Below are 14,480 nucleotides of genomic sequence, written 5' to 3' on the forward strand. Positions count from 1 at the left end.
TCAGATTTTTTTTTTTGTAGAGAATTTCGTCAGAATTTACTTTTTATAGAGAATTTCATCGAAAAAATACTTTCTATAGAAAATTTCATCACAAATTACTTTTTAGAGAAAATTTTGTTTAAAATTCTTTTTTATTGTTTATAGAAATTTTTCTTAAAATTTACTTTTTATTACTTTTCATCGAAATTCACTCGTTTTGTTTTTTCACTTTCTAAAAAAATACTCTTAATAAAAAAAAAAACTAAAAAATACCTTTTATAGAAAATTTCGCGAAATTTACTTTCTATAAAAAATTCCGTTGTAATTTACCTTCTGTAGAAGGTTTCGTAAAAAGTTACTTTTTATAGAGAAATTCGTTGCAATTTACTTTTTAGGGAAATTTCCCTTTAAATTTACCGTTTAAGAAATTTTCATCAAAATTTGGTTTTTATAAAATATTTCGTTAAAATTTACTTTTTATCGAAAATTTCATCAAAATTTACTTTTTATAGAGTATTGTTTGCTTTTTATAGAAAATTTCATTGAAGTTTATTTTTATTAAGAAAATTTCGTTGAAATTTACCTTTTATAGAGAATTTTGTTTTTATAGAGAATTTTACTTTTTATAGGGAATTTCGCCAAATTTAATTTTTATAGTGATTCTCGTTCAATTTATTTTTTTTTATAGAAAATTTCGTTTAGATTTACTTTTTAAAGAAAATTTCGTTTAAATTTACCTTTGATAGAAAATTTCTTTGAAATTATATTTTTATTATTTATTTAACAAATTTATATGAATAATTCTTATAGTATTAGGATTATTTCGAATTGATAGGCAAATGTAATTTTCGTAAAAAAATTATTTTTATATTCAATTTTTTCGTGTAACAAATATTAGAAATAGAAATTATCTATATGAAATTCATTATTTTATTCCGAAAACTTTTTTTAGGATTAATACCCAGACATTCAAATTAAATAAATAGAAAAAGGTTTCCAATAGTTTTTTCGCCTTCTACAGAAAATGTCAAATATTATAAAAATTCCAAATTATAAATAAAAGAAAGTAATATATCTCGCTCGTTTCTTGTTTTGGTTAAACATAAAAAAATTAAACTTTATTCTAATTTTTAGTTTTTGTCGTTTTTTTAATGAAATTTTGTTTGCTTTCAATTATCAACATTCATTGTCATCTAAGCACCCAACATGATCTTAAATGCATATGCTCGAAAAAAAAAAATCATTCAGAATTGAAAATCAGAATACAAGTCAAAGTCAGGACATTGCCATTGCAATGGTTCTGAACTAAATAATTAAAAAAAATGCTATTTAGTTTTGAAAAATATCACAACATATCGCAACTAACTACTTTTTTCATCATTTGTATAAAATAATCAGCCATGAAAGGATCGCCCTATTACCAAACAAAACGAATTTCGAAACATGACCTCACCACAAACCTCATCCATGTATATTTGCTTAACTTTGCTTGCGCTTTTGTTTTATGGCCACATCTATCTCTGCACCACAAGGACGAAAACAAATGCAAACAAAACTGAATCATGTGTTGTTGTTATGAAATACACCTGAAAGGCAACATAAATTCGAATACTTCTACTAATTTCAGGAATGTTAATTTTATTGAGCAAAATCTAATATGAGTTTGGTTATTGCAATGGACTCTAACTAGTACTTTTACTTCTACTACTACTACTACTTCGCACTCTTATATTGTTTGAATTGCAAATACTAACCCTTCTTTTATAGGCAATTTTTTTCAAGGCATAAATAAAAATTCTATCTATCTTCTCATATTTTGTTTTTGTTAATTTTGTAGATGTCACCGCCCTCAAATCTAAGTATGCTGACACAACGAATAAATCAACAGCAGCAACAACAAGTGGCCAGCGGGGGACAATCAACAATAGGGGCCGGAGCACCAATAACAACGAATGCAACGAGAGTGGTGGAGAACAACAGTGTGTCCCCAACATCGTCCCAGGCAGCTCCAATTCCACCGACGTCACAACACAAACGGAGCCTATCGTTCAATCATCACCTCAGTTACAATCAATACACGCACACTCAGCATCCACCACCTCATCAAATGCATCATCAACAACAACCACCAAGTCTACCAAGTCATCCAGTGGCAGTGCCAAACCACAAATCAAATTTAGTCCAGACATCGAACAGTATTTCGAAGACGCCAATCCCGGCACATCACACAGCAAACACCATGGCGGTAAACGCAAGGACCGGAAACACAAAAGGTATATTAAGAGATAATATGTCGTTTGTTGTATCATTGTTATATTGGCTTGCGATGTCAAAAAGAGTTTTTAGAATATTGCAAAATTTCGGTTTTTCTACAGAAATCAAAAATGGAATAACAGTTTTATTAATTTGTTATTTTGTTCAATCCTATTAATTTTTAATTGAAATCGATTTTTATTTTAATTAAAATATTATGAATAAATAAAATTTTTAATTTAAATTTCTTCGATCATGGAAATGACTAGCTTTACTGATCCAATAAAAACAATTTATTAATACATTTAATGTTTATTGAATCAGTAAAATTTTTAAATTAAATTTCTTCAATCTCGAAAATGATAGTATAAATCACCAACATAAATTAAAAAAAATCGATAAAAGAAAATTCGTCAAAATTTAATTTTTTCTTGGAAATTTCGTTTAAATTTACTTTTTATACTTATTATATACCCAGCAATAAAAGCGTCGCCAAAAAAGTACAGAAAATTTTCTTTTTGGATCCGGAAGTGGTGCAAAATTGACGCAGAAGCGATGAATTTAACATGGGCTTGTCATAGGACGGAAGTCCTCCATTTCAACAGCCGCTGCACTGAATTTGCATTACTTTTTTAGGTGTGATCCGAAGTCAATGTTTTGGATGTAAATTAAAAAATTCTGTGATATTTTGTCAAATAAATAATTTTTATAATTTTTAATGGATTCTAACGCTTGTCGGAAACGTTTGACCTCAAATATTTTAAAAAATTCACATTTTTTCAAGATTGGATTTAGCATTTTTTCGACAAAATTTTAATGATTTGTACCAATTTATGAATTCTTACTCTGATTTTAACCTATTTGAAACAAAAAAAGTTAAAATTACCCATTAACAGTATGAAAAAACCATGTTATAAAAAATTGAATTAAAAGAACTTCCTGGGTAGTTAAAATAAAGAACATCATGGGGAGTGCATCTTCTGGAAGTGCTTTTAAAGTTGTGCCGTTGGAAGAGCTTCCAAATTTTTTTGCTGGGATATTAAAGAAAATTTCGTTGAAATTGACCATTTATAGAAAATTTACTTAAAGTATACTTTTTGAAGAAAATTTCGTTGAAATTTACTATTTATAGAAATTTTCCTTAAAATTTAATTTTTGAAGAAAATTTCGTTGAAAATTTACTCTTTATAGAAATTTTTGTTAAAATTTACTTTTTATCGAAAATTTCATTGATATATACTTTCTATTAAAAATTTCGTCAAAATTTACTTATAATACAAAAAAAATACTTTTAATAAAAAATGCTGTTAATAAAAAAATACTTTTAATAAAAAATCTACTTTTTTTTCGCGAAGTTTTCTATAAAAGGTAAATTTAAACGAAATTTTTTATAAAATGTAAATTTCAACAAAATTTTCTATAACGAATTTCTCGATAAAAAGTAAATTTTGACGAAATTTTTTATAAAAAGTAAATTTTTATGAAATTTTCTTAAAGGGAAATTTCCCTAAAAATTAAATTGCAACGAATTTCTCTATAAAAAGTAAATTTGGAGGAAATTTTCTATAGAATTTCGGCGAGAATTTCTATAGAAAGTAAATTTCGATGAAATTTTCTATAGAAAGTAAGTTTTGACAAAACCTTCTATAGAAGGTAAATTACAACGTAATTTTTTATAGAAAGTAAATTTCGCGAAATTTTCTATAAAAAGTATTTTTTTTATAAAAGTATTTTTTTTACAAAAAATTTGATTTGAAAAAAAATGCTCTTAATAAAAAAAATACTTGTAATAAAAAAATACTTTTAATAAAAAATGCTATTAATAAAAAAATACTTTTAATAAACAAAATCTACTTTTTATGGAAAATTTCGCGAATTTTTTTTATAGAAAATTTCGCGAAATTTTCTATAAAGGGTAAATTTTGATATAATTTTTTATAAAGGTTAATTTCCACAAAATTTTTTATAATGGTAAATTTCAACAAAATTTTCTATAAAAAGTAAATTTCCATTTGGGAGCCACCGTGGTGCAATGGTTAGCATGCCCGCCTTGCATACACAAGGTCGTGGGTTCGATTCCTGCTACGACCGAACACCAAAAAGTTTTTCAGCGGTGGATTATCCCACCTCAGTAATGCTGGTGACATTTCTGAGGGTTACAAAGCTTCTCTAAGTGGTTTCACTGCAATGTGGAACGCCGTTCGGACTCGGCTATAAAAAGGAGGTCCCTTGTCATTGAGCTTAACATGGAATCGGGCAGCACTCAGTGATAAGAGAGAAGTTCACCACTGTGGTATCACAATGTGAGCCTGATACATCGGGCTGCCACATAACCTAACCTAAATTTCCAAATTTCTATAAAAAGTAAATTTTGGCGAAATTTTCGATAAAAAGTAAATTTTTACGAAATTTTCGATAAAAGGTAAATTTCTTAAAAGGAAAATTTCCCTAAAAAGTAAATTGCAATGAATTTCTCTAGAAAAAGTAAGTTTGGAGGAAATTTTCTATAGAATTTCGGCGAGAATTTCTATAGAAAGTAAATTTCAACGAAATTGTCTATAGAAAGTAAATTTTGACAAAACCTTCTATAGAAGGTAAATTACAATAAAATTTTTTATTGAAAGTAAATTTTGCGAAATTTTCTATAAAAAATATTTTTTTGTATTTTTTTTATTAAAAGTATTATTTTACAAAAAATTTGACCAACTCTTTGTAGAAAGTGAAAAAAAAAACAAAACGACGAAAGTGCATTTCGACGAAATTTTCTATAACAAGTAAATTTTAAGAAAAATTTATATAAAGAGTAAAAAGGAAATTAAACAAAATTTTCTCTAAAAGGTAATTTGTGACTTTTTATAGAAAGTTTCGTTGAAATTTACTTTTTATAGAAAATGTCGTTTAAATTCACTTTTATAGAGAATTTCGTTGAAATTTACTTCTTATAGAAAACTTTGTTGAACTTCACCATTTATAGAAAAATTCCTTACAATGTATTTTTTTGAAGAAAATTTCGTTGAATTTTACTTTTCATAGAAAAATTCCTTAAAATTTACTTTTTGAAGAAAATTTCGTTGAAATTTACTTTTTATAGAAAACTTTGTTGAAATTTTCTTTTTATCGAAAATTTCATTGATATTTACTTTCTATTAAAAATTTCGTCAAAATTTACTTAAAAAAAAAATACTTTCAATAAAATAAAAATTGTAATAAAAAAATACTTTTAATAAAAATGCTATTAATAAAAAATACTTTTAATAAAAAATCTAGTTTTTATAGAAAATTTCGCAAAATTTTTTATAAAAGGTAAATTTAAACGAATTTTTTTATAAAAGGTAAATTTTGATGCAATTTTTTATAGAGGTAAATTTCAACAAAATTTTTTATAAATGTAAATTTCAACAAAATTTTCTATAAAAAATAAATTTCCACAAAAATTTATATAAAAAGTAAATTTTGGCGAAATTTTCGTTAAAAAATAAATTTTGACGAAATTTTCGATAAAAGGTACATTTTGATGAAATTTCTTAAAAGGAAAATTACCCTAAGAAGTAAATTGCAATGAATTTCTTTACAAAAAAAAGTAAATTTGGAGAAAATTTTTTATAGAATTTCGGCGAGAATTTCTATAGAAAGTAAATTTCGACGAAATTTTCTATAGAAAGTACATTTTGACAAAACCTTCTATAGAAGGTAAATTTCCATGAAATTTTTTATTGAAAGTAAATTTTGCGAAATTTTCTGTAAAAAATATTTTTTTGTATTTGTTTTTTTGTTAAAAGTATTATTTTACAAAAAAATTGACCAATTCTTTGTAGAAAGTGAAAAAACAAAACAAAGTGAATTTCGACGAAATTTTCAATAGAATTTCAACGAAATGTTCTTTAAAAAGTAAAGATTAAGAAAAATTTTCTATAAAGAGTAAAATGGAAATTTAAATAAAATTTTCTCTAAAAAGTAATTTGTGACTTTTTATAGAAAGTTTCGTTGAAATTTACTTTTTATAGAAAATGTCGTTTAAATTCGCTTTTGTAGAGAATTTCGTTGAAATTTACTTATTATAGAAAATTTTGTTGAAATTGACCATATATAGAAAATTACCTCAAGGTTTACTTTTTGAAGAAAATTTCGTTGAAATTGACCATTTATTGAAAAATTCCTTAAAATGTACTTTTTGAAGAAAATTTCGTTATAGAAAAATTCCTTAAAATGTATTTGTTGAAGAAAATTTCGTTGAAATTGATTATTTATAGAAAAATTCCTTAAAATGTACTTTTTGAAGAAAATTTCGTTGAAATTTACTTTTTATAGAAAACTTTGTTGAAATTTGTTATTTATAGAAAATGTCCTTAAAGTTTACTTTTTGAAGAAAATTTTATAGAAAATTTTGTTGAAATTTACTATTTATAGGAAATTTCCTTAAAATTTAATTTTTGAAGAAAATTTCTTTGAAATTTACTCTTTATAGAAATTTTTCTTAAAATTTATTTTTTATTGAAAATTTCGTTGATATTTACTTTCTATTAAAAATTTCCTCAAGATTTACTTTTTAAAAAAATACTTGTAATAAATAAATACTTGTAATAAAAAAATCTACTTTTTATAGAAAATTTCGCGGAATTTACTTTCACAGAAAATTTCGTTGAAATTTACCTTCTATAGAAAGTTTCGTCAAATTTCTATTAAAAATTTCCTCAAAATTTACTTTGAGGAAATTTTGAATGAATCACCAACATAAATTGAAAAAAAATTGATACAATTAATTTGCGATTTAATTAAAATATTTGTTGAATAAATTAAAATTTAAATTGGAATAGTTTTGGTAATCATTTTTCTGTATGCTTATTGCCTACACAGTAAAACTTTTTTTCTGATCCAATTAATTTTTTAGTTGAAATTGTTTTAATCATAAAAATGATAAAAATTAATTAATTAGCTCGAAACTTTCAATTAATTTTTTAATTAATTTTTATGGCAAAACTCAATTATTTTTTTATTGGGACAATTAATTATTTATTTATTTGTAATTTTTTCTCCTTTAAATATAAGTTGGATTTTTTCTTGACAAATTATTTCCTAACAAATTTTCAATTATATTCTTAATTGGAAATATTTTTTTTTTTTAATTTAGATAAATTTTTTAATTTAAAAAATAGTAAACATTTTCCATATTTTTTTAGATGATTTTTTCATAATTTGATTAACAATGGCTACAGTTAATTGTTTAATTGATTACTATCTAATTTCAATCATTTTTTTAATTGGAAAAATTTTAGTGATAATTTTTTTCTGTGTGTATGAAGGGTCATATTCTCTTACTTTTATGGTATATGTCTTCATCTAAAGTGCAATTTTTTTCATATTTTATAATTGATTTTCAATATTTTCCTTTTTCTGTTTTTTTAGCTAATTGGAGTATAACTAATATGCGTCCAGCACCACCTTTACGTCCAGTTATTTTGTGTTCCAATACTACCAGTGGTAGTAACAGTAGTGGTGGAGGTAGTGGTACTGGTGTTGCCAGTTTGAATACTCTATCGAGTTATTGTAATGGTCGTAAAAACCAACCAACTTTTGAAGAGGATGCCTTAGTGTTGCGTGTCTTTGAGGCCTATTGTGCTGCCTATCAGAATACAACGCGTAATACCATACATTCGGGTAAGTTCCATCAAGAAGTTTGTTATGAAATTGTGTCACATATCATTTCAAAGCACTGTGCTAAAATTACTTTAAACTGGCTTGTGAAGGAAAAATGCTTTTTTTCGAAAGGATATTAATGTTTAATATTTTTTTGTTTTTATACGCATATCTCACATACATTTAAGTGTTTACACAACTAATAGGTAACAGTTTAGAAATAAATACAAGGATTTAATGGTGTCAAAAAAGAATAATTTTTGGGGGCTTTTTTATGTTGTGGGGGAGCTTTCTTTTATTGAATAAAACATTGCTTTTTCAGAAATCACAAAATTTAATTAAAAAAAATCGCAACACCTCATAACTTGCTGCATACTTATTCACTTACACTTATTCATATATGTTTTGTTTTATGTATTTATTCATTATAAAAACTAGTTTTTCATATACTATTTTTTGCTAGTGGTTATAATTGTTAAATATATTTTTTTATTAAACTACCATACACATTTATTTTATGAACAAGAAAAGCAAAAAAGACAAATTTAATTGTCCACTTAATATTGTTTTTCTTTAATCTGTTTTACTATTTATGAATATTTTGCAAACTTTGTTTTTAATCTTAAGTTAAAGCTAAAACAAACATACCTATCTCAAAACCTACTTAAAAAATAAAATCCATTAATGAATAGAGCAAAAAAAAGAAATATTACCAACCACCACCACCACTACCAACAATTGTAATGGCTACTTACACCACAATAAGGTATAGGTTGTGTTTTATTTTTGTTAATCTTTTTTCTTTAATAGCTGCTAAGATTTTGTTGTTAATGTTAAACCAAAAATTAATTTTGTACATACAAAAAAATTTAATTTTAAGCTCACTGTACTGATCAAACCTTAGGTTAGTTTATTATCTTAATTTGCAGAGATTAATTTTACTTACCATACACACATATTCATTTTGTTTTTTTAATAATAATAAAATTAGAATTTAGGATTTAGTTTTAGTTTTGTATCCTCCCTTGCCTGTAGTTTTGTTTCATTCGTTTTTACCCCATTCGCCATTTTGTAATGTCATTTCCTAGGACAGACACATACACTCGGTCCTTTTTATGGATGGATTTAAGAGATAACAGCATAGAATGGAGATTGGATATGTGTATAGAACACTAAATGCTTAGATTCATTTTGAAATTGTAATCACGGTTGCCACTCGTACCAAAAATAATCTTCCAAAATTTGAAGAACATTTTACCAGAAATCTTTGTTTAAAGTTGTTGATCAAATTTTTGTGTTTTTCCTTTTTGAAAGAAATGTTTTATATTGAATTTATAGAAAATTTGTTAGAATTTTATTTCTATAAAAGAGTATTGCAAAATTTTATTTCTATAGAAATTTTGTCAAAATTTTAATTCTATAGAAAATTTTATCAAAATTTTAATTCTATCGAAAATTTTTTCAACAATTCATTTCTATGGAAAATTTTGTCAAAATTTTATTTCTATAGAAAATTTTGTCACAATTTTATTTCTATAGAAAATTTGTCAAAATTTTATTTCTATAGAAAATTTTTGTAAAAATTTAAATTCTCTCGAAAATTTGTTCAAAAATTTATTTCTATAGAAAATGTTGTCAAAATTTTATTTCTACAGAAAACTTTTGCAAATTTTAATTTCTATAGAAAATTTTTGCAAAATTTTATTTCTATACAAAAAAATTCAAAATTTATTTCTATAGAATTTTTTTTCCAAATTTAATTTCTATAGAAAATTTTTTCCAAATTTTATTTCTATAGAAAATTTTTAAATCTCATTTCTATAGAAAATTTTGCAAAATTTTATTTCTATAGAAAATTTTTTCAAAATTTTATTTCTATAGAAAACTGTCAAAATTTTATTTCTATAGAAAACTGTCAAAATTTTATTTTTATAGAAAATTTTTGCAAAATTTTATTTCTATAGAAATTTTTTTCCAAATTTTATTTCTATAGAAAATTTTTGCAAAATTTTATTTCTAGAGAAAATTTTTTCAAAATTTTATTTCTATAGAAAATTTTGTCAAAATTTTATTATTATAGAAAATTTTGTCAAAATATTATTTCTATAGAAAATTTTATTTCTATAGAAAATTTTGTCAAAATTTTAATTCTATCGAAAAATTTTTCAACAATTTATTTCTACAGAAAATTTTGTCAAAATTTTATTTCTATAGAAAATTTTGTCAAAATTTTATTTCCATAAAAAATTATTGCAAAATTTTATTTCTATAGAAAATTTTGTCAAAATTTTAATTCTATCGAAAATTTTTTCAACAATTTATTTCTATAGAAAATTTTGTCAAAATTATATTTCTATAGAAAATTTTGTCAAAATTTTATTTCTATAGAAAATTTTGTCAAAATTTTATTTCTATAGACAATTTTGTCAAAATTTTATTTCTATAGAGAATTTTGTCAAAATTTTATTTATATAGAGAATTTTGTCAACATTTTATTATTATAGAAAATTTTTGCAAAATTTTATTTCTATAGAACATTTCTATTTCTATAGAATATTTCTATAGAAAACTGTCAAAATTTTATTTCTATAAAATTTTTTTCCAAATTTTATTTCTATAGAAAATTTTTGCAAAATTTTATTTCTAGAGAAAATTTTTTCAAAATTTTATTTCTATAGAAAATTTTGTCAAAATTTTATTATTATAGAAAATTTTGTCAAAATATTATTTCTATAGAAAATTTTTTCAAAATTTTATTTCTATAGAAAATTTTGTCAAAATTTTAATTCTATCGAAAATTTTTTCAACAATTTATTTCTACAGAAAATTTTGTCAAAATTTTATTTCTATAGAAAATTTTGTCAAAATTTTATTTCCATAAAAAATTATTGCAAAATTTTATTTCTATAGAAAATTTTGTCAAAATTTTATTTCCATAAAAAATTATTGCAAAATTTTATTTCTATAGAAAATTTTGTCAAAATTTTAATTCCATAAAAAATTATTGCAAAATTTTATTTCTATAGAAAATTTTGTCAAAATTTTAATTCTATCGAAAATTTTTTCAACAATTTATTTCTATAGAAAATTTTGTCAAAATTATATTTCTATAGAAAATTTTGTCAAAAGTTTATTTCTATAGAAAATTTTGTCAAAATTTTATTTCTATAGAAAATTTTGTCAAAATTTTATTTCTATAGACAATTTTGTCAAAATTTTATTTCTATAGAGAATTTTGTCAAAATTTTATTTCTATAGAGAATTTTGTCAACATTTTATTATTATAGAAAATTTTTGCAAAATTTTATTTCTATAGAACATTTTTTGCAAAATTTTATTTCTAAAGAAAAATTTTTGCAAAATTTTATTTCTATAGAAAATTTTGTCAAAATTTTATTTCTATCGAAAATTTTGTCAAAATTTTATTATAGAAAATTTTGACAAAATTTTTTCTATAGAAAATTTTTGCAAAATTTGATTTTTATAGAAAATTTTTTCACAATTTTATTTCTATAGAAAATTTTTTCACAATTTTATTTCTATAGAAAATTTTTTCCAAATTTTATTTCTATAGAAAATTTTTGCAAAATTTAATTTCTTTACCTAATTTTTGCAAAATTTTATTTCTATAGAAAATTTTTGCAAAATTTTATTTCTATAGAACATTTTATTTCCATAGAAAATTTTGTCAATATATTATTTCCATAGAAAATTTTGTCAAAATTTTATTTCTATAGAAAATGTTTTCCAAATTTTATTTCTATAGAAATTTTTTTTCCAAATTTTATTTCTATAGAAAATTTTGTCAAAATTTTAGTTCTATAGAAAATTTTGTCAAAATTTTATTTTAATAGAAAATTTTTGCAAAATTTTATTTCTATAGAAAATTCTGTCAACATTTTATTTCTATAGAAAATTTTGTCAACATTTTATTTCTATAGAAAATTTTGTCAAAATTTTATTTCTATAGACAATTTTGTCAAAATTTTATTTCTATAGACAATGTTGGCAAAATTTATTACTGTAGAAAAATTTTTCCAAATTTTATTTCTATAGAAAATTTTTGCAAAATTTAATTTCTTTAGCTAATTTTTGCAAAATTTTATTTCTATAGAAAATTTTTGCAAAATTTTATTTCTATAGAAAATTTTTGCAAAATATTTTTTCATTATATTACATGTTAGCCTGATACCGAAACAGGCAATTGACGTCCAAATGCATTATATCTAATTATACAATTATTTTTCGAGCTTTATGGACAGATATAGATTAAGGAACATGGTTAATAGAGCCATTGGAAAGAAAACGCCAGATACAAATCTATACACAACTGGACTGTACATGTTTCGGTTCGGGCGAATGAACCTTTCCACAGCCTTTAGTATAGATCTGGCTGGGAGAGATAACTCAATTTTGGGTCCATTATGCTAACTCCTTATGGAGAAAACATTTGGGAAATTTCCTCTTACAAATTGAATCATCTTTTCTCCCACTGTACATCATCTTTTCATATAACTTACAAGTCCCTTAATCTTATTTTTATTTCATTTTGTTACATAGTAATGCAACAACACGAAATTTATTTTTAGAAAGCTAATTTGTTAGAATTCACCTAAGTGGTGAACAGTCGAACAATGCTTATTGTTTCTACAGTCAACTACAACATATGACAATTAACAGAAACTGGTTTCCAGGATACAACAACAATTCTAACGCGTATATTAGTCGTGTTTTTCCTAGTTTTACGACGGGCTCATCGTTGCTTATTATATTACATGTTAGCCTGATACCGAAACAGACAATTGACGTCCAAATGCATTATATTTAATTATACAATTATTTTTCGAGCTTTATGGACAGATATAGATTAAGGAACATGGTTAATAGAGCCATTGAAAAGAAAACGCCAGCTACAAATCTATTAACCATGTTCCTTAATCTATATCTGTCCATAAAGCTCGAAAAATAATTGTATAATTAAAAATATTTTTTCTATAGAAAAGTTCGTCAAAAATTTATTTCTATAGAAAATTTTGTCAACAATTTATTTCTATAGAAAATTTTGTCATAATTTTATTTCTATAGAAAATTTTGTCAAAATTTTATTTCTATAGAAAATTTTTTGCAAATTTTTTTTTTCTATAGAAAATTTTGTCAAAATTTCACTTCTATAGAAAATTTTGTCAAAATTTTATTTCTATAGAAAATGTTGTTAAAATTTTATTTCTATAGAAAATTTTGTTAACATTTTATTTCTATAGAAAATTTTGTCAAAATTTTATTTCTATAGAAAATTTTGTCAAAATTTTATTTCTATAAAAAATTTTGTCAAAATTTTATTTCTATAGAAAATTTTGTCAAAATTTTATTTCTATAGAAAATGTTTGCAAAATTTTATTTCTATAGAAAATTTTTGCAAAATTTTATTTCTATAGAAAATTTTGACAAAATTTTATTTCTATAGAAAATTTTTTCAAAATTTTATTTCTATAGAAAAATTTGTCAAAATTTTATTTCTATAGAAAATTTGGTAAAATTTTATTTCTATAGAAAATTTGGTAAAATTTTATTTCTATAGAAAACGTTGTCAAAATTTTATTTCTATAGAAAATTTTTTCAAAATTTTATTTCTATAGAAAATGGATATATCTTTTAATTAAAAGGAATATTTTTTTTTACAATAAAAAATCTACTAAACAATAAAGAATCTATAATTATTGGTAGAATTCTCAACTGTGGCAACCGTGATTGTAATCAGAATTTAAAAATCGACTTTTCACCATCCAACCATTTGTATCGATACTGAGTTTTTCGTTTCGTTTTTTTATATTTCTCATATTTGATAATGTGGTACTTCCTAACATAGTGAATGCATTACCTATTGGGTAACCTCGCACACGATACCACAACAGTGTTGTCGTTGTTCCACTTTAGTGGCAAATTTGCTATATTTTCCAAGCGGTCATACTTTTGTGCCACTTATTTGTTATGTTACTAAATGTGCCATCTTTTTGTCGTACTGTGTCACATTTTATTTAAATTAATTTATATTGTAATATTTGTTGTACATCTTGAACCCAAATAATGATCACTTTCTTAAGAAATAACCAAGTTTACGAGTGGAATAATATATTAAGATTGTGACAAATTTCCCTTTTTTCTAAATGGTTCCAGTGAACTCGTGTACCGCCTACAAGTATGCAAAGAAAATGTTATTTATTTAATAATCCGAGTTAATAATAAATTTCAAGGAGTGGTTTTCAAAGAAATTGAGATAAAAAATTTTTTTGGTTACTGAAGATCTGAATTTCGGAATTTTCACTGATGTAATTGTTACTATTTCTATATGAAAAAAAAGACACATTTTGTTCAACTTTTTTGAAATTCTCAACTCTGTACCACATACTTTTTTGTCCATCCCATAATTGCGTTCTTTAATTTATTTGCAAAATAACAAAAAAGCCCCAAGTTTTGTAAAGTCAAAATTTGGGAAGGTAGGCTTACGAAATCGATACACCCTAATATTTAGGCTTCATTTGCTTAGTTCCTAGTTCAATGCTTTTAATTTTTTCAGTTTTTCTGTTTTTATCCCCAATTTTTAATTTTGGTGATAT

The 14,480-nt window shown here is 23.2% G+C and overlaps 1 protein-coding gene across 7 annotated transcripts in view; it reads left to right on the forward strand.

Annotated features, from left to right (window-relative positions):
* Positions 1–14,480, forward strand: part of RtGEF (Rho-type guanine nucleotide exchange factor) — a 101,922-nt gene that overhangs the window by 62,492 nt on the left and 24,950 nt on the right. For 5 of the 7 annotated variants that reach the window (XM_075297508.1, XM_075297504.1, XM_075297505.1 and 2 more), the window contains 2 exons: positions 1,817–2,252; positions 7,636–7,773. In XM_075297508.1, the coding sequence (XP_075153623.1) occupies positions 1,817–2,252; positions 7,636–7,639 (440 nt within the window). In that variant the 3' untranslated portion in view covers positions 7,640–7,773. Of the gene's footprint in view, positions 1–1,816; positions 2,253–7,635; positions 7,888–14,480 lie in introns of those variants that run through there. The other 2 variants (XM_075297509.1, XM_075297511.1) reach the window with 1 other exon arrangement.

The sequence above is a fragment of the Haematobia irritans genome, chromosome 2 (assembly GCF_050003625.1).
Source record: "Haematobia irritans isolate KBUSLIRL chromosome 2, ASM5000362v1, whole genome shotgun sequence".
Taxonomy (NCBI): Eukaryota; Metazoa; Arthropoda; class Insecta; order Diptera; family Muscidae; genus Haematobia; species Haematobia irritans.